The following is a 27,512-nucleotide window of genomic DNA, read 5'->3' as shown; positions in this document are numbered from 1 at the left end:
TAGATCACCATTTAATATGTCCCCCAAGGTAGCTATCATAATAGTTATCAGTAAAGGCTGTAAATAGAATTTAAAAGGGGAAATCATAATCTCTCTTCTACTCTATAGAACTTTTACACAGAAATCAGTATTGTTGTGTACCTATAGAGTTAGAATGTGCTTACTGACATAAGTTCTGAGCGTTGACTCAACTCTATTCTGTTGCCACTGTACCACAACCGCTACTGAATGTAAGTTTTCATTTTGTGAAAGTCCTGCCAATTTAACTTGTTAGCTTTGTGGTTTTTTTTTTGATTGTTTGTTTTTTCAATTTTTTTATTAAGGTATTATATGTGTACATATCTTACCATTGCCCTCCCCACACCCCCCCTAACTTGTTAGCTTTGTGATTTTAAAAGTCACCACTAGATGGAGAGCTTTTTTGTCATCTTGGTTAATCTCCAAGTGAGTTACAGTTGATTCTCATTCACAAATACTGTTTGTGAATTTTGTGTATTTGCCGACTTGCTAAAATTTATTTGTAACCCCAGAATGAATACTTGCAGCCCTTCACAGTTATTTCCAGGCACACGCAGCGAAGAGCAAGTCTCCCTGCATGCGCCCCGCTCAGGTTGAACAAGGCGATGCTCTGCCTTTGGTTTGCCGTCATACTGTTATCAGGTGTCTTTTTTGTGCTCTCGGGTATTTAGTGCCCCTTTTTTGCATTTTTGTGCTTTCTATTGGTGATTTCGCTATTTAAAATGGCCCCCGAATGTAGTGCTGGCCAGCGTTCCTAAGTGCAAGAAGGATGTGTGGTGTGCCTTTTGGAGAAAATAAGTGTATTAAGTAAGCTTCTTTCAGGCATGAGTTACATACAGTGCTGTTGGCCACAAGTTTAGTGTTAATGAATCAACAATACTATTAAGGTTTCTTTGACACACTTAACACGTAAAGCAAGATTATGTATTGATAGGTTGACAAAACAATCAGAGGCTCACAGGAACCTAAACCCTCATTTCCTCTAGGAGCAAACAGTTCAGTGTCCATTAATTTAGTGCCTGTGGTGACTCTGTAGACCATGAAACTAGCCCGAATAAGAGAATCAACTGTACTTTTTACAATCTGCAAACTCAAATGTCCTCCTGACTTTCAGGAAGGATACAGTGGATTAATTCCTCCAAACGCCTTTTCTCCGACAAGTCACGTGCTGTAGAATTCCCTTTCACTTTTTAGTTTGCTGTCAGCAGTGAAAACAACTTTTTACCTAGAGACGGGGGGGGGGGGGGGGGGGGCGCGGAGAGGGGGGCGGGCGGTGTATGTGTCACGGGAAGCTGAACGATTGTCCAAAATGAACATGTTACAAGAACTTGAAAGTTCTAAGGAGAGAGTCTTGTTTTCTGCTATTTTTGACAAATTGACAGTGTCTTAATTTTGTTACTAGTGCAAACATGATGGAATGTTTAGGATAAGCGGATAGTTAGGTACCTGGGTATTCTACACATTGCGGTCAAATTCAGTTCTCTGTTTGTAAAGTACAGCAGGTTTTGTGGTGCAGGCCACTGGAACCCAGCGCATCGTCCTGGCAAGGCTGAGGTGGAGCTGCAGCTTTGGAAGTCCCAGGCCGCCGTGCTGCTCTTGCAAGGTCTTTGCCTGAATATTTCTCTCTCTTCTGAGTTAATTACCCAGTCCCTCCTCCAAAGGGAATTACCGGCCCGAAGTAGGCAAGCAGTTCATGAAGTGGGCAGCCCTGGGCTGCAGAAGTCTCTGCATTAAATTAAGGTTCCTCTAATTAAGAGTTGTTTTCTTTAAAGAAATGCAGCTTCATAAGTTGGGCAAGATTCTTGAGCTTCTGTATTCCAGTAGAAAGAGCACTTTGGAAATTGAGATTTAAATCATTGAGTTGTGTGGTTTTCGTTAATCTCAGCATAATTTTTCTTGTCTGTGCATGGGAAGCAGGGGATCCTATCTATGTTTGGGAGGATTGGAAACCTTGTGTGTTCATTCTCACACGGTAAGAGCTCAGCGAATGCGAGTGATGGAGACCAGGTTCAGGGGCAGTGTGCGTGGGGCAGAAATTCCTTGCCATTTGCCTTTTGGGGCTGTCTGGACACATTGCAGAAGTCTTTGATAACTTTTTTAGTCTTGACCTTGTACCTTTAGTGATAACTTTTTTCTACCCCTCCCTCTCCCTTCCCCTTACACTTGTACTGTATTTGAGCTCTTCTGATGTTTATCTTTGAGCTGACCTGATAGAACCAGGAGTTTTTACTTGTTGACTAACTGGTTACTCTATAGCAGTGATTGGCAAACCGTGGCTCGCGAGCCACATGCGGCTCTTTGGCCCCTTGAGTGTGGCTCTTCCACAAAATACCACGGCCTGGGCGAGTATTTGGAAGAAGTGGCATGCATTAGAAGAAGTTTAAAAAATTTGGCTCTCAAAAGAAATTTCAATCGTTGTACTGTTGATATTTGGCTCTGTTGACCAATGAGTTTGCCGACCACTGCTCTATAGTATGAACACTTTCCTCTCATTTGTATTCTCAGTCATGAATTACGGACTAAGAAACATCTCCTAATACAGGTGTTTCAGGCGTCAGGAGGGAGAAGGGAGAAGAGACCGAGAATCCTCAAAAGACCCACTTTTGAGGGAGGTTTGGGAAGTAAACTTTAGATTGATTCCTTTTTGAGAAAGAAGCTGAGAAAGGGCATCTAGCGTGCCAGAGCTCACAAGGTGGCCCCTGCTGCTCTTGGGAAACACTGGTTGGTGAGCTGTGCTAGGCCCTGGCTTTCTCCAGCCTCAGTCCAGGCTCATGAACCTGCTGGGCCCCCTCCTATGCTGTCCCGCCTTCAAGACCCCCCCCCACCCCGTGTCCCTTCACTAAAATCCCTCCTGTGTTGGATGCTCTTTTGTCATATTTGGTGTTATTTCCGTTGATATTTAAATAGTCTTTAGATTGAAACATCCCTTTCCTGAACAAATCCCTGTTATTTTTACCTCTTGTAATACCATTTCACAGAAATTACTTTAGAGGACTGGTCAGTAGTGATTCTTGTCCTCAGGTTGGGCCACAGTGACTGGAATGTAAGTGGAAAGTGTGAGGTCTACTTGGAAGCTATTTGAGTTAGTTTTAGATTTGTTTGCTTGTGATAAGTCAGAAGTTTTGTCTGGATTAGGAGTTACCCTCATAGATACAATAAGGATCTGGAGGTCAGTTAGGTGTCCACTTGATGTCCTTTTACTTTATTTGTAACAATTAATTCTCTCTTCTGGGATTAAGGCTTCCATGCCCTTCAAGCCTGACCTCGGGTTCATCCAGATTTCCCAGTGGGCTCAGGAGGTGGTCTGCGGAGCCAGGGCCGTCAGTCCACTCGAGGAGCGGTGCGCCAGGAAGGCAGGCCAGGGTCCCACTTGGCTCTTTGAGGACCATCCCAATGCCCTGCCTGCTCCCTGAGCTCACGACCCAGGGCCCCCAGCTTGGGCCGGGGCACCTGAGGGCGCAGAGGTCCGCACTCGAGTCCACCGCGGCTCCCGGTGTTGTGTCTGCAGTTGGGCTCGTCCAGCCCCTACCTTGTCAGGTTAGCCTGGCCAGAGTCTGGGCTGCCTGTTCTGCTGGGCCACTGGCTACGACACTCTGCTCTCCGTGGGCCGCGATGCACCCCTCCACGGTCCTTAGGATGACCTGCAGCCTCCGGTCCAGGGCGAGGAGGTGGGGCTCTGTGAGGATGGGGCTGAGCTGGTCCTCCAGCAGTGACTCCCGCATCACGTCACTGAGCTTGTAGTCCGCTTGGGCCAGCAGCTGCAGGTGCAAGAGCGTTTTCTTTTTTATCCTGGAAGGACACAGTCATAGGAAACGTAAGTGTAAAGAAAATAACATCCTGAACTGACTGTCCCCACACAAAAAACTGTTGTAGTTGATGTTCTGAGCCTCTCCCCCGATATCTTCTCAAGCACATTTTAATGAAAACCTGGTAAAAAGGGAGTGAATGAAAGATGACCCAATATTTCACAGCCCCTTCCCAATTGCCTTTTGGTCAAAGGCCTGCTGAACTGTTTATACCAGGTGTCCTCAAACTACGGCCCGCGGGCCACATGCGGGTGTTTTTGCCCTTTTGTTTTTTTACTTCAAAATAAGATATGTGCAGTGTGCATAGGAATTTGTTCATAGTTTTTTTTTAAACTATAGTCTGGCCCTCCAACGGTCTGAGGGACAGTGAACTGGCCCCCTGTTTAAAAAGTTTGAGGACCCCTGGTTTATACTATAGTAATTGTAATGCGATGCTGGACCGTACACATCTGACATTGCTAAGAGAATCAGAAGCGATTTAAAGCTGCGAGAAGTTTCTAGTCGTGAAATGATGAAGTTGGGCATCTCAGGAGCTCTAGGTACTGCCGGCCTCCAAGTTGTTTCTTGACAACTTTATTTCTCGGTGTGAGATTCTTGAATCCGAGGGATGAAAATGGGGTAGGTGGAACTGCCGTTGACTTTAGGGTTCTGATTTATTTTCATGTGGAAATCTGACTTAGACACAGATGCAGCCTGATTGTCCAACTTTTGTCAAACTGCTTGCCCTGTTCAGGACGGGAGGCAGGGAAGGGGAGCACGTCTAAGCTATAAAGAAAATTCCGGCTTTGTTCCGAGTTTTTCAGCTGGAAATGAATGAGATGGTTTTCCTAGGTGTGAGTCCCATGGTTCTAATTAGCTCTAACTGCAGCTGAGCAGCTGGACAACTTCACAAGCCTGCTGAGACAGAGAGGACCCAGAAGGAGGTTGGAGATTCTGCAGAGAGATGGTGGCCAGGCAAAGGTGTCATGCTTCCTTTCCATCTGACACAGCCTTTTACTCAGGTGGTCAAGTAGTCCTATTTATGAGCTTCTATGAGTGCTGGGTGAAGCAGAGGTCTGATTACTCCTATCAGAGACAGGCTGTGCCACAGTGGGCTGAATATTGAAGTTAGTGAGTGAAAGGTTTAAAAAAAAAGGTCCTAATTCATCCCGTGCTGAAAGATGAAAGCTTCTGAGATGTCAGTAATTCCTGTCATTCCACCCACCCGTCCAGACCAATGGGAACTGAGGGAGAGCCTCAGAACGGGGTTGCGAGCAGGATCAAGTGTCGCAATGGTGCCTTGACCTGAAAGCTCACCTGCAGCACTGGGAGAGTGGCGAGAGGATGGAGAGTTCGTCATGGGAGTGTCGCCCAAACCTAGGAGGAGGACCAGGATCTCGTGAGTGGCCAGCAGACCTCCCTCCTCACTGCGTTTTCTCTCTTCTCTGCCTCAGCCTTTCTTTTGAAAGCACAGCTTGGGGCTCATGGCAGCTGCCCCTCCAGCCCCTGTCCTCAATCAGGTCACAAAAGCCTTTGTCCAAATGTCCAAAGATGTTAAACCTAAGCAATCCTTCATCTACTCACCAACTACTGAGGGCCAGACTCCGAGCATGAGCCACGTGCTCTACCTCTGGGAGGGAGCCCTCGAGGAAAAACCTATGCAAAGCTCCCAGGTTTCACTAGTGCCCTCAGGGTAGAGGAGAAGCAGGCAAGGAGACAGGAACAGGACCGCAGAGCCCCTCGGCGGCTGCAAGGGCTGCGGCTGTGCGGGAGGAGTGGGTGATACTTACCCTCTGGCATTGTCAAGATGAATAAGGAACCCATCATCCCCAAATTTGGTGAACATCTCATAATGGTGACGGTCCATATTTCCTGTGAAGGGAGGGAGGCATTGGAGCGAGGGCCCATAGGCTGAGGGGTCGGGGGCAGCACAGAGGCCTGTTAGCAGTTCAGACAAGAGTTTGAACCCAGGGCCACAAGCTGTCATTTCCCTGGGGCGATTAGGGAAGTTGCCGAGGGAGAAGGAAACCAAACAAGCCAACACACCCTAGTGTGGGCTTTGCAGACCTAAGGCTTTCACTGCTTTTCCGCAAACCCTCGGGCCTGGGACTCGAATACTCTGCACCCATGTTGGCGTTCCTTCCTCACCTGAGGCCTCAACGGAGGCCCATTGGGGAAGCGGACACAGGTTGACTTCCCCAAGGGTGTGAGTGAGCTGGGGCAGGTGCTGTAGGCCTTCAGGTCTGTACGTGTGTACTGGCCGCATTCATAACAACTCTTCCTGACCATTCCGGGTGGGACACCGAGGCCTTCCCGCTGCTCCCCGTTCAGTGTACACCCTCCTTTCCTCCCTGGTTTTGCCTGCCTTGGTCAAAGGGGTCAATGACTTCAAACCTGAGGCCCGTTTGGGCCTGGCTTGTAAGCTGATACCCCTGCCTTTGGAGTGGCACCCCCTTTCAGGAGGGGTACATGCTAACTTCTGAGGCCCTGAGCGCTGTGGGGTTAATCCGGCCTCGTGGTCCAGGCTGTAACTGGTGCCCAAGGTCGGGGACAATCCAGACCAGCAGCGGAGCCCTGGGAGAGGGGGGAGGGACCTACCGATGAGGAAGTCGAAGATGGCCATGTCGATAACGTTGAGCAGCCGGTCGCTGCTGTTGTACGGGTAGATCTGCTTCACTGTGTCACAGTACAGAGGATTGACCTCCCACCTGAGGGGGAGAACCAGTCCTGGGGCTGGAAAAGCCAAGATGGCAAGGTGTTGGGGGCCCTCCTCACACCTCTCCCCACCCCTCAAACCCCTGCCTCCCTAAGCCTGTATGGACACTTGGTAGTTGGGTACATTCGGGTGGGCGCTAAGCAAAGACCTGGGAGGCACAGATTCCATGTGGTGGGAAGGTTCTGGGTCCTTTTAGGACATGTCTCCTGAGCATCTGCTGTCCTGGGCACCATACTGATGGCTGCGGCACCGTGTGCCAGTGGGGAGATGGCAGGCAGCAGGGGAACGCCTGGCTCCGTGTCTCCCTGCTGCTTCTGCAGCTCCTCTCAGACATTCCTCAGCCCCTGTTCATTCAGTCAGCTATGAACTGAGTGCCTACTATGTGCTAGGGAGTGTGCTGAGCCCCAGGGATACACGATGGGTCCTTGGCTTCACGGGCTTACGCAGGTGGACCAGGCGTCTCAGACCTACGGGCTCCTCGTGTGCTGCTCTATCACAGCGGGTGTTGCGCTGTGTTTTCAGAATCGGGCTGTTTCTATGACCACCCGCTAGACAGCGGAGCTTCTGGAGGGGGAGCCTGTGTCTTTCATTTCCGTATCCCTAGCACCTAAAGCTGGGTAGACAGTAAGTAGTCTCTGTAACTGAATAAATGAACTAAGGGGAGAGAATGACTCGGGCCAGCTGGTCCCAGGACCTGTGATCTATATGAGATGAGACAAAGGAAGGCTGAGGTAGCTTTTGGGGTCCAAAAGCCAGGCTAGCCATAAGTCCTTCCTGTAGGACTATGGTCACTCTCGGGGGGCTAATGTGCACGGCCAGGGGGCCAACTCACTCCTCTTTTCCGGCCAGCGAGTAGGAGCGGATCCAGGGGTTGGGCACAGACAGCCTGGGGGCCAGGTTGAGGGACGGCAGGAACGCGGAGAGAGAGCCCTCTAGCAGGTGGGGGTTGCCACAGACGGCGTACTCGGTCTTGCACATGTACGGACACTTGGCGAAGAAGCACATGTTGCTGGCTGGAGGATGGGGGGAGAGGAGGAGTGAGAGAAGGGTTAGGGAGGCAACCATCTTCTTGTCCCCAGAGATCCACGGGAGGAAAGGGAACCCCTGAACTCGTAGCTGGGGGAAAGGCAGGAGGAGGAAGGACTGCCTTTTCCAGGTGGTGGGAGCTATTAAACCGTGCATCCTGTCCACAGGAGCAGAGTGGTCTTGGTCTGGATAACTCCTGATTCCAGGGAGGCTGCACTGTAGCTGGGTGCCCGCCCAGGCTAGTTAGCATCTCAGGTATGACCTTTCCCACTCCCCGTTGCTCCTGTGAAGCTCGGGCGGACCAAGGTGGAGAGTGGGATGGCGGCATACACCCATCCCAGTAATGGCCGCGGCTAGTGGCTGGACAGGCCACTGCTGAACATACCGGTGGCCACGCTGGCCTACCGTGTCCTAGATGGCTTTGGCCAGAACTCTACCTGGAGAGACGAAGAAAACGCTCTGCAGGATTTCATTCTTGGTGACCTCTAGGATTTCCTTGGTGACATTGACTAGCCTCCCCACTGTTGGTGGCACCCGCCTGAAGTCCAGGATCCTGAAAGAGAGGGGAGGGAGCCCTGTTCAGATCAGAACGATAGTTGGGGAGTCAGATGGTCGCCCGTTAGAAATGGACTGACATTCGCGACCACACCCAGTCGCTGGGGTCTCTGCAGCCCTACTTCAGAAGGGGCGGAGGAGGGACCCTCTTTCTATCAAACTGCCTGGGCTAACCCTTGCCCACCCGCTGTGTTCTAGGTCAGAGCTCATGTTTCCGTGTGTGTGTGTGTGTGTGTGTGTGTGTGGTCTTGTTCCAGTGCAGGCTCTGATTCGGTGGGCCAGGCCGAGATGCTGAATTTCTGAAACGCTCCCGGGCGGTGTCTGGCTGCCAGTGCGCAGACTACACCATGAGTCACAAGGACTGGGCCAATAGGAGCCGGGAAGTTAGGAACGTGCTTTCACCTCTTAAAACCATGGCCTTCAGGCTGCCCGGATAAATGGGAGCGGTGTATTCTCCTTTTCAGATCTGGGAACTAGAGCAAAGGGCAACGTCATGGCAGCGTGACCCGCCTGGCAGAGTTCCTTTTCTAAGTTCTTTCTGTTACCTTCAACATCTTTTTGTTTTTCAACTCGGGGCTAGGTGGGGCCTGCTGGGTCCAAAGGCATCACTGAGGGAAGACATTCCAGGGAAGTCCCCCCTGAGCGTGGCCCCTGCCATCAAAGCCAGCTCCGCAGGGCCAGACCCTACCTGTCCAGGTGGAAAGCGGCAATCTCGGCATTGTGTCTCTGGAAGTCAATGAAGTAGAAGAAGTCCGCGGGCGTCTCTTCCTCTCGCTGCTGTCTGAAAAGAAGGGAGGAATCAGGCTGGACGCAGGCTGCAGCGGGAGCCAGAGAAGACAGCTGATGAGCATGACCACAGGGGAAGGAAAAGGGCTTTTGCTCTTCGTGTACGCATAGGGATTTCTCAGGTTCTCTGGGCCCTGCGGTCCGGGAACCATCCCACTGCACTCTGAGGGTGGGACTCGGGCACCAGGATCTCTCAAGGCTCCCAAGCGATTCCCAGGAGCCGACCTATTGCAAACCCCTCCTTAAAGGGTGCTTTTGTCCAAGCAGCGCAGGGACCAGAACTAAGATTCTGTATTCAATGCTCATTCCACGAGCCCTGCCCCAGGCTCATCTACTGAGCCATTCACCCATGGGCCTCTCAACTGACTGGACATTTGGAACCTAAATCCCTCTAGTTGGGTTCCAGTGGAGGACGGCACGACTTGGGTTTCCTCCTGGGGCCATTATCTCCTGTGCATGTCACCTCCAGGGGAACATAAACTTCAGGAGTCCCCAGCCTGTGGGCTGCAGACCCTTGGGGGCCAGGAATCTATAGGTATACCAAGCTCTGTAGACGACACACATTATTTCACCCACGTGCTACAAAGTCTTAAAGGCATATATTTGCCTTATAAATGAAATGAAATTGATTTAAGAATATAACTGACTTCACAGTAGCCTTTTTCATTGCCTAGTTTTTCAGTCAAAACAAATACTGTGTGGAGTTCTAGAACCATTTTGAGAGTCCTAGCCCTGGAAACAAATGGGTATGAAGGACAGTGGTAGAGCGTTAACAGTCCAGCTGCCCGGGTTTGAATCCTGGCTCCACTGTCTGCAGCTGGGAGGTTGGGGCGAGCTGGCTTCTCCAAGCCTCCGTGATGTCATCTGTAAAGTGGGCACTTGAACAGTTCCTGGCTCAAAGTTATTGATGACCCACAGACAATCATGTAATCTGTGTAGCACAGATGCTAGCAATGACCTGATAAGGTCTACTCTTCCTTTTTTAAATTATCACCATGAACAGTTCAGTGCGTGGGCAGACTGCCCAAAGGACAGTCTACAGATGACTGGCTTGAAGAACTTAGGCCACTTGTATTAATTTTGGGTCAACACCCCGCAGAGCTGCCAAGCTGGGTATGGAGGTGAGAAAGGCAGTCACTTACCTCATGGGTTTGAACATGGCCTTCCCGAAGTCCGAGAACCTCAGAACCAGCTTGAGGTGGACCCCACTGGGCTTCACAACTGTGAGGGGACAAGGGTGAGTTAACCATGCTTCTGGGAGAGGCTCAGGGCTGGGACCTTCGTTCATTCAGTAAACCCAACCGATTTCTTCTCTAAGGACTAGGATTTGCTTTGCAAAGCCTGCAGGGTACATTCCATCACATCAGGCCAGGGAGAGGGTGCCAGCAGCTCAAGACAATACCTTTTCTGCTGTTATGGGAAAAGAGCAGACAATACAGGCTTCCCCCACAGACACAGCAGACCCCAAAGAACTTTCCCTAAGAACTGCCGCTGAATCACCTTGTAGATTCTGATGATGCCCTCTGCTAACCTGCATTAGTGGACTAGTTTATCTGCGTATCCTCCATGTTAAGACCAAACGGGGCTGGGACGGCTGGGTGAGCAAGGCACCTAAGATAAGCTCGCACGACCCTGCCAGTGAGAGCTCCCTCCTCGTGTCCAGTCCTGGGCACAGCCCTCACCCCACCCTGTCCCCACCTGCTGTGAGCCCTGGTAGGGTCCAGACGATGTCTATGCTCTATAATATGGCAAATGGCAGGTGTTAAAGAAAAGGGAAGTCCTGGGCCCCACAAACCTCTTTCAAACCTTCAACACGTCACGACACACATGGAAATGTCTGATGTGTGTTCGGTATATTGAGGTAAACGGATGAGGCTTCTCATGGCCGGTGACTGGTCTGGGGCTTCTGTGTCCAGGCCTGGCCTGGCCACTCTGAGGGCTGTGTAGGGTCCGGGTACGTCTATACCCAATTCATGACCCCCTGGGAGGGGCCTGTGCTGCATCTCGCTGGTCCTATTAATCAGTGAGGGGGGTCTCAACCTCGGCTGCATTAGAATCACTAGGAACGGTTTTAAAATGCCGATGCCCGCGCCTCGTCCTATACAACCCAATGGAAACCTGGGGTCAAGGCCGGGCCTCTGCCTGTTTGGCGCTCCCAGGGGACTCTCATAAGTTGCCGGGGTTGAGAACCACTGTCCTGCACAACTGCCTGTTAAATCTGAAAGGCACTCCAACCCCGATGAAGCTGGTCCCCGGATCACGCACTGACCAGCAGGGACCTACACACCAGCCCCTCTTAAAGGTTGATTTTCCATCATGGGGGGCGGGGGATGGGGAGAAATGCTGGCTTCACAGGGACTAGGCAGAGTCCCGCCCCCTCAAGTCCCAACCAGGACCCCACAGAGGGGCCGCCAGGTCCCAGGGTTCGCACAGCGGTGACATGGAGGGCTGGAGGCGGCAGGGCCAGCTCACTTACTCTGGGTGCAGTCACACGCCCCAAGCAAGGCTTTCTCGTCCTGACTGTAATCTGTGGAGGAGAAGGGCAGGAAGGATGGTCAGCCGCCAACAACACGGGGCCCTGGACTCACCAAAGGGGACACGGAGGCAGCCAGGGGCATCTCCCGGAGCCCCAGTTGGCTGTAGTCTCGCCCTGCTCCATCCAGCCCCGTGCTCGCTGGCCCTTCATGGGCAGGCCTCGGCGCCTGTCTGGGAAGCCGATGCTGGTTATGTCTGCTAACAACCTGCTCTGACAGGTAGGCTGTCGTGCCTGACCGCACAGACCTGGAGACGGCAGGCCTGTCGGAACCCGGCTCCAGCCCTCGTCCCTGGCCGAGCTGTGCATCCTCTCTGAGTCTCAGTTCTCCCATCAGTAAGATGGCAGTGAGGGGTCCACGCCTAAGGTCACTGACAAGAGAGGGTTGCCGGGCGGAAAGGGAGCACCCACTAAAGGGTAGCCATCACGTTTCTTTAAGTGGACGGAACACCTCCTCATGCCTCCCCTGTGGGGTTGTGAGGAGAGAGAGTGTGAGGGTGTGTGTGTGTGTGTGTGTGTTCTGCCCATCAGGAGTCAGAGACACCCTTTGCTATTCCACCCCACACCTGGGTGGTTAACCAGCCTCTCTGGGGGGGAACAGCCCCTGCCTGATCCCGGGACCTCACCAGCACTGATGGTGGGAAAGTGCCTCATGTCGTGGAGCAGTTTGCTGACGACAGGACTCGACCGGGAGTACAGCCCGTGGCGGTTGATTCCCAGGTGGAACTGGACCCAGCTGGCCTCGAGTCGGAGCTGCACCGGGGGGTCCAGGGAGGTGAGGTTCAGCTGCTCTTTGTATATCTTGTGTCGTCTGAAAGAGCAGGAGAGTTGGTTTTGTTTAAATAGGAGACACAACAATGCAAAGACCCGCTGAAATTATCAACAGGAGCATTAAGCACCTACCACGGGGGGGCGGAGGGGCGCGGCAAAATAGCCACACAGCCCTCCTTTGCCCTCAGAGAGCTTACCATCTAGTGAGTGAAGCAGGCAAGCAAGTAACACAATAGCACACATAATACACAAACACCTAATACAAACTGAAGGAGACAGGCAGATGGTTAAAAGTGAAATGGGGGACCTCATAGAATCTGGGCTCAGGAAGCGGTCCTGAGCCTCTCCGTGCACGTTCCCATCAACAAGTCTGTATCCTGTTTCCCAGTATTTTCTGACCTAAGGAGTCAGGAGACGGGAGAGAAGGTAACTGGTGGGAATGGAAAGACTAGAGGGCTGAGGGGCCTTATGTAGAGCCGGAGGCTGAGTTAGATGAACTACTACATCGTATAGGAAAAGAATTAATGGTCCATTTACTGTTTGTCCTGCCAGGATAAAAAGAACAATGTGAAAAGCCAGGCCACTGCCATTGAGAGGCGTAGAGTCTAGTTTGGGGGACAAGTTGTATGTCTAGGACATGATCAGAGCAACATACAAGGCAGTGGTTTGGACGAACACACCTTCACAGGTTTGAGGAAGGAAAGACGACTGCGTGACAAGCAGGGGAAGATTACGGTGGGAGGAGGCGGGCTTCGGCGGGATTCAGTGGGTGGGTGGGGTTTGGATGGAAGAGGAGCTGTGGAGGGTGCTCTTGGATTAGGGACCATCTGAGCACTAGGGGGGCAGGCAGGGACAGGCGTATCTGGGGGTTAGAGAGGAAGCTGAGTCCGTCAATGGTTGAGTAAAAGATGGAAGCCTTCTGGTTGGAAAGGAGGCAAATTAGCACGATGTCACCCGGCTGGGTCTAGCTGATGACGGGTCAGGGTTTGGGTGCTCCTACACATGCGTTTTCCCCAACTGTGATGCCACACCCCCGGGTCTGTGATGGAGCCAATGGCAAATCAAACATGGCCGATATTCTTAGTGTTACATTTTCTTATTGGTCCCAAGTTTTTCAAATTACCTCTATATTAAATGTAGACGTGCTATGCAGGAGAAAGCAATATCCACAATCATTTTTTAAGATAAAACCCCAATTCTCAAAGAAAATTTCACTTGGTCACCCCCCGGACCGTATCTCTGAGAATCCAGACCCCCGGGAGCAGAGGACGTTTTGATTCTGCACTGCCCCCTAGTGGAAGTGTTGGGGAAGTGCTGAGTACCAACTTGGGTCACTGAGTTCAGGTCCAATATGCAACTGAGCTGTCCATCACCCCACCTCCCACCCCCCCACCCCCATGTGAATAAAGTAACAGCATGACTGTCCTTTGTGGGTGAAAGGCAGCTTCTTGAGGAAGGCGCACAGGTTGATAAGGTATTCACATCAGCGGGTGAGTGGGCGCTGGTAGCCTTAGGTCCTGGCTTTCTCTCAGCACCTGCTCCAGGTCCCCTGCAGCCTCTCAGCATTTCTACTAACATATGAAAGTCCACCCCACAATCAAATTATTATTTTTTTTTTGCTAAAATTTTTGCATGTTTCCTTTTATTATCGTGAATTCTGTGCCGAATAAAGTATCTAGTAACATAAAAGTGACTCAACATTGAGTCGTGGTTTTGTAAACATTTGGTTCTGTATTCATTCATTTTGATTCTGGAGTTTTCATTTGTGAGCCAACACCTTTTCTTTGTTCAGGTCTTGGAGCATTTTAAAAGCTGAGATTTCTCTCCCGCGAGAGCGAGTTCCTCTGCAGCCTTCCAGCTCGGGGTGGGGGAGGTTGGGGTAACTGATACACTTGTTTAAAGTGACACCTCTTAAACTGCTCCAGACCCAGGGCGTTATGAAAGTCAAGGGCAAGGGCAAGTGGCTGAGTAGGTCAGTAGGCCTCCTGCCAGGTTTTTAAAAAACACACTATATTAACATTTATTTTTATTTGGAAAAACCGTCGGGCCAGGCTCCAGTTCCCAAGGCTCCTGGGAGGCTAGGACTCTGCTGAACTCCCTGGGGAGTCTGATGGGAAGCCTGCGAAGGCCTGAGCTACGTCAGTCACCCGGGACCAGAGCCGCAGAGAAAGGCAGGAGAAAGGGCAACAGTCATGACGGGGAGGCGGGCGGGGAGGGCCGGAGCGTCCTTAAGTGGACTGACAGCCGAGGGGTTCCAGCTACCACAGCCGCTGGGGTTACCACGTCCAAAACCAAATGAGGCGAATTGGGGGCCCCTTCCAGATGGGGACACGTTGCTCTGCAAGCGTTCCGTTCCTGTTAGCTGGGCGCACATGGCTCTCTGCCCTTTCCAGAGCAACCCAGGGCGGGGGGCGGGGGGGGGGGGCTCACAGCATCCTTCCCACTGCTGTGTCTCACACCTGCACTGGTTTGGGGAGATGGTGTCACCTCCACTCTACACGGCCCACACACGGGGGCGCTGGGGGAGGATGGAGCCCGGCCACCTCCTGTGTCCCCTGGGTCCCAATCAACACCCCCGGAATTCGTTCCCCATGTCCGCAATTATTAGGGAATTTTCTCATAAACAAAACCACTTCCTAGACCCACGCGAGTCGACACAATAGATGCCTTTCTCAATCATCGTCATTGTCACCCAGTGCCTGCTTAAACCCTTGCTTCAGTTCCAGACTAAATGAGACTCCTTAGTGAGCATGTTCATTCTCTAGGTAACCCCACTCTTTTCCCTAGGATGCTTCTAAGTCTTCAGTCCACGGGGCATGACAGCCGTCTCCACCTACAGAACTCCTACAAGGGCCATCTCAAATGCCCCACCTCCGGCATGAACACCTCACCGCCTCTCCCACAGAAAGAATAAACAGCACAGAAGCAAAACACGAGGCCTGTTTCGGGGGACAGTGATGACGGTGACAAAGTGCCGCCCCTGCCGAAAGGAGGTGAGCAGAACGCAGGCATGACTAAGCACCGTGAAGTTCAGCCAGAGCTCACCAGGAGGGGCATAGTAGAAAAGGACACAGACTTAAGTGTCACAACGGCCTGGTCCTGCCTCACCAGCAACGTGACCTTGAGCATCGGGCCAGGTGCCATTGCCATACACACAGTTTCATGCAAGCCTACGCCCCCACTACAAGATACCTATTCTTATTCCCAATTTGCAGATGAGAAGACTGAGGACAGGGCATGGCCTTCAAAAGGGTGGCCTCAGTTTACCTGTTGTGGAAAATGGGGATGCTGACAGCTGTCTCGCTGAGTCGTAGGAATTAAGTGTGGTGACATCCAACCACAGAGTAGGCCCCCAGGCACGGTTGCTCTAATTATTGTTAGTGTTTGTGAAGACCGGAGACCAGGTGGAGGACAGGTTTTCAACGACACAGTTGTCGTGGGCAACCAGAAACAGCCGGCTTTGTAAGCCGGAGCAAACCCCCGGAACATCCCCTAAGCAAGGGCATGACATCTGTGTCATGCGGCTGCGTTAGACACCGCCACGGTCATGCCTTGGCACGTCTGCAGAGTGCAGGATCACCCAGGCAACCTGGTTGCTGCTGTAGCTTGTCTGCGGTCTCTCTGTGTGCGAACTAAGCAGGAACCAAGTGATGGAGGCTTTAGAGAGAAGCACTGTTTTCCAGCCGCTGAATGTTCAGGCAGGTCGGGCCTTGGGGCACAGGAGGGGGCGGCTCCCGGCATGGGGGAGCGGGGGCTGGGAAGCCTGGAGCTGGGCACCTCAGCTGCTCCTGGTGGGCTAAGTGGGAGCCTGGATCCTCTTCCTGGGACGTGGGGAGCTGAGAGCACGTGGAGGGGGACCACCCGGGCCCAGTCCCTTCTGGGGTCTATAAGGAAGCCTGGCAAGGAGGGGGGACAGCGGCGACCCAGAGGGGCTCGGGGAGGACTGGGCCCCATGCTCCAGGTCACGGGGACTCCTAAGGCTGGTCCAGAAGCACTCACAAAGAAATGTGAAAAGCATCAGAGTGAATTTCCATGGGGCTGGGCTTTCGAATGAAATCCGTGCATCTGTCCGTTTCAATCTTCTTTCTCTTGACATTCGTCTCAGAAAGACTATTCCTCAGAGTTGTTTCTGTCATGATGGTGATGAGTTTGGAAAAATCCTCCTTCGTAATGTTTTATTTCTCCTGTGCTTAGACAATTGGGGGGCCCGTTTTTAGGAAAAAAGAGAACAAAACTATGAATACAAAATTAGGCAGGAGCGTGACTATTTATGCAGAATGAGAAAAGATGTCAACAAATCACTAGCGCCTTGAAGACTTAGGTCTCTTGTTCTGAGATTCCATACTTACATGCACTATGTCCTGATTGTGACCTGCCCACCCCCTCACCTCCCTCCTCCCCTCCCCAGCTAGCTTCCCTCCCCTCCCTACAGCTCTCTGCCCCACAGGGGAGGGACAGACCCTGGGCTGAAGCTTTGTCAGTTTTGTGGTCAATATGGCTGTGATTTGTGCAATTCACAACCCAGAAATGTCTCCTGGACACCCAGTGTTGTCACCTTCAGGCCCATTCGTTTAGCTTTCCCTGAGGGACCGTCTCAGCCAGCGCCTAGGTGTGAGACCGTCAGCACAACAGCATGTGCTCACCACAGAAATATGTGGGGCGACCAACTCTCCCCCAACGCCCCTTCAGCAGACCGGCTGGCTCACCACCAGAACCCTGCGGCTCATCCAACAGGCCACAGGATGCTGACGATGCCCTCCCAACCCCCCCGCCCCCCATTCATCCCAGGGGCCCCAAGGGCATGTCTCCCATGTCATCCCTTTCTGCCCATCTGCTGCTCTTCCATCTCGACCTCTGAGCCCTGGAGGCCGAGGGAAGCCCACGGCAGGCAGCTGTGAGGCAGTGTGAGCGAGCCTGAGCTGAGGCCATCTGGCAGGCCCCGAAGTGCGTTCCCTAACTTCCCTTCCCAGACAGAAGTGAGTGCACGCTCTGGGGTCTGTCTTCCAGCCCTAAAGGCGTATCTCTTCGTTCCCTCATGGACCAAAGCTCGGTTTTTAGGGGTAGGTGGTGGGTGGCAAGGCTGCTGTATCGTGAATCAGAGTCACTCCTAGTGCTGCGTCTGCAAATCCAGAGAGAGAGGAGGGTGGGCGGGACGGGTCCGTTGCCCCGAGTTCTGGCTCTGCCGCTTACAGCTGTGTGACCCAGGGCAGTTAGCCAACCACTCTGTCCACTCCAACTACAAGGCAGGTATAATAAATGTGTCTGCCTTATGGGACTTGGGTGAGGCTTGAGAGAATTTCATAGGTGTTTATGTGAGTTGTTATCACAGTGATTTCTGGGATTCCACTTCTTAGCCAGACCGGTGGGTCACAGGCATACTAACCATGAAGCTGATAACGCTCTGCCTCCTGTGGGTGGGGAAGGGGGACTGTGAAGAATTATTTGCAACTACTGTTTAATTTCCCAGTGACCTGAGTCTGCCTAGGAGGGTAACAGCAAGAGCTCGCTCCTGTACTCCTCAGGACAGCCCCGGGGGAGGCTGAGTAATGGCCTGAGATATCCACATCCTAATCCTGGAACTGGTGACTATTTCCTTATATGAGCGAAGGAATTGCAGAAGCGATTATGTTAGGGATCAGAGATGGCGCCATGGTCCCGGATGATCCGGGCGGGCCCTGAATGTAGTCACACCCGCCAGCCCCATTTTACAGAAGGGCAGACTGACCCCGTTGGGAAACTGTCCTGAGCTGGCTCAAGGTCCCCTGGCTGGTGAGTGGCAGCCAGAGAGCAGTGATTGGAATCTGGCCAATTGGCTTCCGAGGCCAAGCTCTTCATCACCTGGTCCACGTGCCACGCTCTGGCTCCTCACCCTGCAGCTCCGAGCCGAAGCTCCACTCCCCCGCCCCCACCCCAGGGAGGGACCGGGAAGCCCATAAATGCAACCAGGAGGCTCGATCCAGGGAGGGAGAGCATCTCCGTAGACATCTGAGTTTGGATGACCTAACAGAACGCACTACATGCCCATTTCCAGCTGGGAGGGACACCCCAAGAGCCGGGACTATGACCTCAGTGAGACACCTGCTTCTCTGTCTTCAAAACAACTGCCAGCCCTGGCCGGTTTGGCTCAGTGGACAGAGCGTCGGCCTGCGGACCCAAGGGTCCCGGGTTCGATTCCAGTCAAGGGCATGTGCCTTGATAGTAGGCTCCTTCCCAGCCTCGTGCCCTGAATCGATGTGTTTCTCTCACATTGATCTCTCTATGTCTTTCCCTTTCTTTTCCACTCTAAATATCAATGGAAAAATATCTTCGAGTGAGGATTAAAAAAAAAGCCAAAACAACTTCCAGATCAATCTCTGAAGACAGGATAGTGTGAACACCCTGGCGGAAAAGGTAAAAATGACCCCTGCTCTAAGGGGTCCCCAGAGTCATGGCAGGGAACTAGCAGAAAGCTTCGAGCTGGGCCAACTTTCCAAGATTCTCTTCCATAGAACTAAGCCCCAAAGAGGACTGGCAAACATCCCTGGCTGCGCGCAAAAAACATCGCCAAGAGCTGTGAGCTGCAGACCCCCTCGGAGAGTCACAGTCACATCCCGGCAGTAAAGGCTCGGCAGTCAGGCCTTCTGCTCAGAGGGCATTGGTAAACCCGTCCTTGACACAGCCCCAGTCCGCATGCCCTGGAGCCTGCGTCGCACACAATTCATTTCTGGAAACAGTAAATATTAACACTGGACCAAGAAGCCCCTCAACCTGATAGTGAGGCAATGATTCTCGGAGCGGGCCCACAGCTGCGGGCTATTTTTTCCCACAGGGCACCCGCCTCCCTGGGGTAGGCCAGAGGTGCTCAACTCGGGGCCACTTCACGCCTCAAGGGCACAGTATTGAGAGACGTGTTTGCGTCACAGCCGGTGTTAAGAGGTGCTGCTCAACACCCCCAGTGCACCGGAGAGCCCGCACCTCAGAAAATTATCTGCCCCCGAAGGTCAGTAGAGCGGAGGGTGAGAAATCTTGGGCTGGAGCCAGAGAATCGGGAGCAAATAAAGCACTTAACCCCCTGATGATGGACCCGGACGTGGCTCTGGTGGATTCTGGCTGCTGCGCAAGTTCATATTGTCCATAGATAGCAAAAAGCCTGCCTCGGGGCCTCCTGAGCTCCTGCTGCACCTTCTGTTCAGCAAGAACCGCGAATGTTGCTTCATTGTTTAAAAAACAAATGTGAGTCACACTCGGTGGTCAGACCAACCTAACAAGCATATTGATAAAACACACGTGTTACTTGCAAAGGAGGCGATACTGATCCACTTAAATGTCATAATTTCGGTTCGTTTCATCCTCAAACTGTGCAGCCCTGAAATAAACAAATGTTTCACACACACACACACACACACACACACACTCACACTGTTCGCAAGTGGCACCGACGAGTGTGGGTCCTCTCTCTCTCGCACCGTTTTCCTGAGCGCAGAAAACAGCAGTACTCAGCGTGGACCAAGAAAAAGGGGGAGCTTTAAACATCCACACCCTGGGGCCTCTAATATTCAAGGGTTTACCAGAATATATTTCTTTTAAAGAAGTGTTTCACCTTGGCCTTCCTGCCTGTCACGCAGGCATGGGCATCGGAAGGAGACCTGAGTGCAGAGGGAGCTGAGCGCCGGGGGTGGGGCAGGGGGTTAGGCCGGGCCACATATTTTCATGGTTCGTGGGCCCATTTCCCGGTGGCCCGCCCACCGATGACATTCTTTCAAGGCCTTGGCCTGTGCGCTGGTGCTCATTTGCATGGTATGGTTTTCCCATCCGATTTACAAACGGGATGACTGCACATCTTGGCCCGCTCTCCTCCTCAGCATCAGCAGTACCCAGGGGGTAGGGTAATTTATGGAGATGTGAATGTGTTTTCTGTGCTTACAGAATTCCACGCACCCCTGTCCTAAGAAGGTAGCAGGTGTCTGAGAGCGTTTATAACCCCAGACCCAGGAGATGGTTACACAGGTCACCCTGCTCCTCGGGCTTTGGTGTGTTTTTTATTTCTGGAAAAGCCCAGGAATGTGCTAGACCAGGGGGTTGACAGACAGTAGGCAGTGCCTACAGAAGCACAGACTTTGGGGGAAGCACGTAGATACTCCAAGACGAGGAGAGGAGAGTTGGTTTGGGGTCGTGTGCTGGCCGGGAGGTGAGCCAGGGCGGCAGGAAATGGCTGTGCTGTGCCTGGGAAGGTGCACTCCAGCAAATAATCCCAATCCTGAGCTCGAGGTTGGCATAGAAACAACAGTGCCACCCACCGGCATGAGACCAGGTGTTGGAACGTGGCGAGAGGGCCCTCCTCAAATGTCCTGCCACCTAAGACCCTAAGGACGGCCTGGCCCCCCAACACTAGTGGGTATGGAGAGAGGGGTCCCAGCGATGACCAAGAGTGAGTTGCCAACCCACCTCACAGAAAAGGGGCGTAAGTTCCTTTTGATTTAATTTTAGGGGGGAGGAAAATCAATGTTATATTTCTTCCACACTTGTGAAACGAAGTAAGGTCCTGCTACAGTCACAATTGAATCCTGAAATCTCAGTGGCTTAACACAACCAAGCCTTTTCCTCTCTCATTCATGCCACTGGTCTAGTGAAGATCGGTAGGGATTCCACTGAGTGACTCAGGGACCCAGCTTGATGGACACACCAAGATCCCACCGCGTGGCCTTCATAGTCAGCAGGGCAAGAAAAGGGAGCAACTGGTTAACTACTGGCTTAATATGGGATGCGTCTTTTTTTATTGATTGATTGATTTCAGAGAGGAAGGGAGAGGGAGAGAAAGAAACATCGATCATGAGAGAGAATCATTGATCGGCTGCCTCCTGCACACCTCCTACTGGGAATCGAGCCCACAACCTGGGCACGTGCCCTGACCGGGAATCAACCTGGTGACCTCTTGGTTCATGGGTCGATGCTCAACCACTGAGCCACACCAGCCGGGCTAGGATGTCTTTTCATTTAATACTATCAGTAACTTGCATTTGTGTAGAGCTTGTCACAAATGTATGTTGGGGATTCTTTCCACGTATTATCTTACTGGGGTCCCCTTGGGGCCTGTGACTAGATCACTCCTCGGACCCACAAGGGAGGAAAGGAAAGTGCACAAGGTGGAGGTGCCAACAGAGTAAGTGAGGAGGAGGAGCTAACAGCCTGAGTGTCGGACCTGGATCTTTTCTGCTTTCCCACAGAGGCTGCTGAGAAAGTGAGGCCTTGTCCAGTTTCATCGAGACTGTTGATGGAACCGCCCTGAAGACCAGGGTGGTGGTGTGGTGGGAGCGTGAAACCCCCGGATCCGGCTGCTCTTGAGAAAGCAATGACTGTACCAAGATGTTTGTGAGATTTTGCCAAATGGGCTGATTTCCCGACACAAACTCATTTCCCTTCTGGTTGAAATACAATCACTTCCTCCTCTCAGAACTGCTCTCATGCTGTGTTGCAACAGACCACTTGTGCTCGCTCTGGGCTAACTGAGTCCCAACCCCATCCTGACCTCACAGCCACTGCTCTGGCTCAGCGGTTGAGTAAGACCTATCCCGAGAGTGTCACGTGGATCCGGATTCGGGCTATTACAGGAGGAATGCAAAGAGAGACAAAGAGCCAATTTCCACCTTTTGACCTCAAAAAATTGTCTTCAGAAGAAGGGGAGCTTGATAGCTACTCAGAAACAGATTAAAAAGAGAACAAATGAAGAGCTAATCACTTGGTCCTAAGAGGGGGTTGAGGCTGTCTTGTTTGGGATTTAGGGAGGCTAAGGAGGCTTGACGAGGGAGGGTGGGAGGGGGGCTTCTTGAAGCTGGAAGGACCACATGGGGGGAGAGAGAGAGTTTCGGAAACGGTTTTGCCTCTATAGCAGTCAGCTCAGGCTGCCTAACAAAACACCTCAGACTGAGTGCCTTCGACAACAGAAGTTGGTATCTCTCAGCTCTGGAGGCTGAACGTCCAAGATCAAGGTGTTGGAAGGTTGGAAGCCCCTCTCCTTGGCTTACAGATGGCTGCCTCCTCACTCTGTCCTCGCACAGCATACACATCCCTGGCGCCTCTCCTTGTTCTTATAGAGACATCAGTCATGTTGGATTAGGGCCCCATTCTTATGACCTCATTTAACCTTAATCACCTCTCTGAAGGCCCTATCTCTGAATACAGTCACAATCTGAGGTGTCCTGTGCGTTAGAATGTCAATGTATGAATTCTGTGGCAACACAATTCAGTCCACACCAGCTTCATTAGGGTTCTATTAGATTTCTTTCTCATTGACACATGAGAAGAGCTCTTACCACTAACAGCTGCCTGCCCGTTGCCCAACAACTCATCAGCATAAGGGACTTCCCTGAGCCTTTGCTTGGTAGAATAGTACGAAGCTACGTAGACCACCTCCTCTTTGATGGCCACGATACCTGATAATCTCCCCAGATGGCCTTTGATCTATTTGGGCCAATAATGTGGCAGAAGTGACATTTAGCAGGTTCTGACCAGGACCTTAAGGGACCATGCACACTTCCACTCTCTCTTGGTAACCTGCTGAGGCCCGGTGAACACGCCTGATTCGCCAACTGGGGGATGAGAGGCCGTGTGGAGCTGAGGTCATCAGCTCAGTCAAGGTCTCAAATCCATACACTGGGACCCAGAACAGCAAAGCTCAGGCAGCAGCTGATCACGGATGCCTGAGTGAGCCCATCAAAGACCAGAAGAACCACTCAGCTGAGCCCAGCCCCAACTGCTGAGCTGCAGAATCAGGAGCTAAGTAAATGGTTCTTGCTTTAAGTCACTAAGTTTTGAAGTGATTTGTTAAATGGAAAATGTAACAAATTTTAGTTCTCTGGGCCTAAAAGATGTTCTCTTGTGTTCAAGGGACCAGAAACATTGGTTAAGCCATGGGGGTGGGGAGCAGGTGGTAGAGAGTAAATACCATGCTCTCATTGGTGATAACAGCTGGGACGGGGGGAGCAATGGGAGAAGGAGGCTTGAGTTTTAGGCACATCAATTTTAAAGAACGGAAGAAAAGAAGTTTACTCTATTTCCATATTCCAAATTGGTTGTTTTTTCTAGAAGTGGAACCTTCTTTTCAAAAAAAAAAAAAATCTTATACCGAATCCCCAATGTATAAAACAGGTAAAAATTGTAATTTATTGCTATAAATCTCATTTAGGTGGTTAAATATGTAAAATTATTTTTAAAAGCTAATCTGTAGGAACAAGAGGGGTAATAGGATTATGAACTCAAGCATTCAAAACCAGGGGGCAGGGAAGACAGGAATAGTCTTATTTCTGCACTTAATTAATTTCTGCACATTGTTTGGCAGCAGAGTCTAAAAGATCCTGATAAGCACACATAAGTAGCTGGGATTGGAAACGGTTTTCAACAGCTCACCTTGCAATCTCAAGATTCTACTCAATTAAACAGAGACGCACGGCGGGGGGCTGGCGGAGCCATCTGTCCACATAAGTTCCACGGGGAAGGCTCAATGTGCTACCATGTGCATAACACAACCCAGTGCGAGTTCTCTCATCAACATTACCTTAAGGGACACTTTTTCACGATGAAAATAGCCATTTGCACAACCCACGAAGCACCTCCCAGAACCCTGTAAATCCACAAAGCACACTTGGAAAATGGCCCATATTCTCCCTCCGACAGCCTTTGAAGAAGAAATTCTGACTGAAGATGGGCAAAGCTTGAAAAACAGAGGCTCCAGAAGGCTTCAGGGACCACAGACTCACCCTCCTAAGCAAGGGGCGTGCTTTCCTCAGGATTCAAATGCAGGTATATTGGCTCCATGTGGAATCGCTTTTCAGGAGAAAGAGACCTGAGCCCATGAATGACCTGAGTTTACGTCATTTCTTCTTTAGGCTCCCACGAAGAGAGTAAGGTGGGCTTAAGAGAAAGCCCAAATAAATAAAGATTCTTATCTTCTTGGGAGGCTTTTAATGGTTGGTGTAAAAAAATCTGCACGTTAGAATTTGTTACGAATGAAGTTGTTTTTAAAAAGTCTTATTAAAACTCCAGAACAGTAGCTATAGGAGTCAGACACTGTGGGAGGCATAAGTTGAGACCCTTTCCAGCATCACTCTGGTCACAGCAGTTCTGGTCACCCAGCCAGGTTTTGGGGGACCTGCTGTTCCCCACACTGAGCCACGTGGACTGAATAGAGAACTGAATGGTGAGTTTCCAATGACCCCGCCTCCCCGTGTCAGTGATTGGTTGAGGGGTTGGCATCCGCCTCAAAGCTGGACCAATCATAGCCCTCTACGTTTCCCAGTCCTGGCCAATCAACGTCTTTGTAAAAGGTCTTTCATTTTGGAAATCGGAGAAGCCCATTACTCAGTCGCTGTGGTCCCAGGGCTGTTGGGATTTGAAACTGCAGGAGCGGATTAAGACGGGCAGATGGACTAAGGCGAAGGAGAGTGGAGACAGCTGCCCTGCGTTTTGGTTTCTTGAGTCTCCACATTCCCTTTTCCTGCTTGTGTTAGTCCGAGTTGGGTTTCTATCACTTGAAACCAATGCAGGCAACACTTTGCAAAAATAATGAACTATGCACGGAATGCAAATTTTGCATAAAATTTAAGGGAAATATAGGCCTCATCACTTGGACTAAGGGGCCTCCAATGACCCTATTAAAAAAACAACCCTACAGCCCGGCCAGTGAGGCTCAATGGTTGAGCCTGGACCCATGCACCAGGAGGTCGCTGGTTTGATTCCTGGTCAGGGCATATGCCCGGAGTTGCTGACTGGGTCCCCGGCAGAAGGCAGCCAATCAGTGTTGCTGTTTCCTTCTCATCGATGTTCCTATCGCTCTCTCCCTCTCCCCTCTTCTCTTTCTCTGAAATCAATTTAAAAAAACACACACATATTAAAACAAAACAAAAAAAACCCCTACAATGAAACAATGGGGCTTGATTTGCTTATGAAGCTGTGCTTGGTCAATCTGACTTTCTCTCATACCCCTGAATGCTCAGAGGAGCACGAATGGATGAACAAGCAGCTGCTGGGTGTGCATCATTCTTCCCTTGGAGTGAAAAAGCATGAGCTGAGCTGGGTGTGAGACAAATACACCTTCCCTGCAGGATTGGTAACCATTCAGCCAGGGGAGAAAATGAGTCAGAGATACAGAAATCCCACTTGCATGAGACTGAGACCCCGTGGCACATTCGAATTGGCCAGGAGAGCCGGTCTGTCCCTCCCCGCGGACTCCGCTTTGGTTACCGTCATCAACAGTATTGACTCACGCCCTACGGAGCTTGGCCCAGGCATCGGCAGCTGAAGGCTCGCTCCCTATGGGAGAGCGGCGCTTGGCTTCCCGGGGTGAACAGCTCTGATGTTAGGCCAGCAGAGCTCTTTACTAACCCATCGACCCCGTCCCTCCCCGGGGCCGCCTTGTATGTCACGGCCCAGCTTATCTGTCCCTGTGCCCCTGGGCCAGCCCTCCCGAGGTTTCCCTTCCACTCTCCATATTTTGCTGAATTTTATGGCAGGTTCTTGGTTTCTTAGGAACCGTAGTCCTCTACTATTTTCTATTTCCTGTGGCTTCCCAAATGTATGCGGTTTATGGCGAGCGAATCCAATAAAAGAGGCCCTTCGCTGCTGCTTAACTCTGCCTCTTGCTCAAGCCAAATGAGGTTGGCCGTCTCCAGAGCTCGGCCTCCAAGGTCAGCTCGAGGGACGGGAAGTCCGGGATGCCAGCATCTGCAAGGCGCTCCAACTCGGCTCTGTCCTGACTTCACATTTCCACGCAGGACACCCTGCCAAGCGACAGGCCGCAAAAAGAGCTAAGCCTTTCTTTTTTTTGTTTTTCCCCTTTCCGTACTCTGGTTTTCATTAGGCTTCTGAGTGTGTGCCCGCCTGTAATGACAGGTACACAGATGCTCTTCTGCTTCACCGCCACGGCGGCTCTTTAAAACGCCCTCCCGGGCGGCGTGCCGCCAGCTGCGAGCCTGCTTCAGCAGGATCCGCAGGCTCTCCCAGCCTCCGGCTTAATGGATAATCACAGGAGCAGCACAGGTCAGCACCTGCCCACGGGCAGGGCATGGATTTCTCTGGCTCAGGCAGGGTCTCTGCGTTTCCCACTTGAACGCAAGACAATCTTGGCCTTGGCTGCTTTCTCCGAAAGCACCAGAAGCTCGGGAAATTCCCTCTTGTTGGCAAATGGCACCTTCTCAACTTTCCTTTGGGGTGTTTCTTATGATTTTTTTTTTTTTTTGGTTACTCCTCACCTGAATATATTTTTCCCATTGATTTTTAGAGAGAGTAGAAGGGAGGGGGAGAGATAGGAACATTGATGTGAGAGAGACATGCCTCCCGCATGTGCCCCAACTGGAGCCTGTGATCGAGCCTGTAACTGAGGTACGTGCCCTTGACTGGAATTGAACCTGAGTCCGTTCAGTCTGAGGGCTAACACCCTAACCACCGAGCAACCCGGCCAGGGCAGAAAGTCTCTTTTTGACTGTCTCTTTCCCAGTTCGGGGCATTTTTTAAAAATTGATTTTTATCTAGACGACTGCAATTGATTTTATTTAGACTACAGCCAAATCTGGAGAGAACCACAGATCCAAATTTTAGACTGTCTCAGGAAGGTGGTTTTGCCTTAGACGTTTATAGGGAGGAGCAGACAAGTGATAGGTGGGGCGATCTTATGGTTGGGATTGTTTTTGCTCAAGGCTTTTGTCATGGGAGATAACAGGCCATTGGCTAACAGCCCCCCAAAATCCTGATGTCCTCTGTTCCCAATTATCTGTCCCACAGATATTTACCCTGGCCCTCCCCTGTGGGAAACCACGAAACAGATGTGTCCGTGTGACCACAGGCAAGCTGGGAGCTTTTCCTGCCGGGAGCAAGTGGCTATTTATTGTCACCTGAGGCTCCAGACAGCCGCCATGAAGCCAGACAGTGCACAGTCATAAAAAGCAATATGGTATTATATGGAGAGGATGCATCCTGCCAGGGAGGGGCGGATGGGGTGGGTGGAGGTAGTCAGAACAGCCTTTCCCCATGAAGAAAAGTGAGGACCTATGGACATCAAAGGATGCCTGGGGTGGAGTCGCTGGTTGGAATATGGATTCTGGGGCCAGACCCTCAGGTCCAAAGCCTGCCTGTGGTTTGCTTACTGCCTGACTTTAGAAGGCAAGTTATATAACCTCCTGGTCCCTGGTTTCCGCTATAAAACGAAGTAAACAGCAGTACTGTTTGTTTTCGATTGCTGTGTAACAAATGACCACAAACCTAGTGGCTCAAAACAACACCCACATAGGAGCTTGCAGAGTTGGAGGTCAGAAGTCCACTAGTGTGGCTCTGTTCTCTGCAGGGCTGAAGGCTG

At 51.5% G+C, this 27,512-nt stretch overlaps 1 protein-coding gene across 1 annotated transcript in view; it reads right to left on the bottom strand.

Annotated features, from left to right (window-relative positions):
• Positions 1-376: 376 nt before the first annotated feature.
• Positions 377-27,512, bottom strand: part of FAM20A (FAM20A golgi associated secretory pathway pseudokinase) — a 33,243-nt gene continuing 6,107 nt past the window's right edge. Inside the window, 11 exon segments of the mRNA XM_079797684.1 lie at positions 377-3,581; positions 3,584-3,807; positions 5,121-5,180; positions 5,594-5,675; positions 6,402-6,511; positions 7,352-7,532; positions 7,983-8,098; positions 8,789-8,881; positions 10,029-10,107; positions 11,363-11,413; positions 12,046-12,230. Of these exon segments, the coding sequence (XP_079653810.1) occupies positions 3,544-3,581; positions 3,584-3,807; positions 5,121-5,180; positions 5,594-5,675; positions 6,402-6,511; positions 7,352-7,532; positions 7,983-8,098; positions 8,789-8,881; positions 10,029-10,107; positions 11,363-11,413; positions 12,046-12,230 (1,219 nt within the window). The 3' untranslated portion in view covers positions 377-3,543.

The sequence above is a fragment of the Cnephaeus nilssonii genome, assembly GCF_951640355.1.
Source record: "Cnephaeus nilssonii genome assembly, chromosome: 19".
Taxonomy (NCBI): Eukaryota; Metazoa; Chordata; class Mammalia; order Chiroptera; family Vespertilionidae; genus Cnephaeus; species Cnephaeus nilssonii.
The sequence above is the reverse complement of the archived record's forward strand: the minus strand, read 5'-3'. Positions and strand labels throughout refer to the sequence as shown.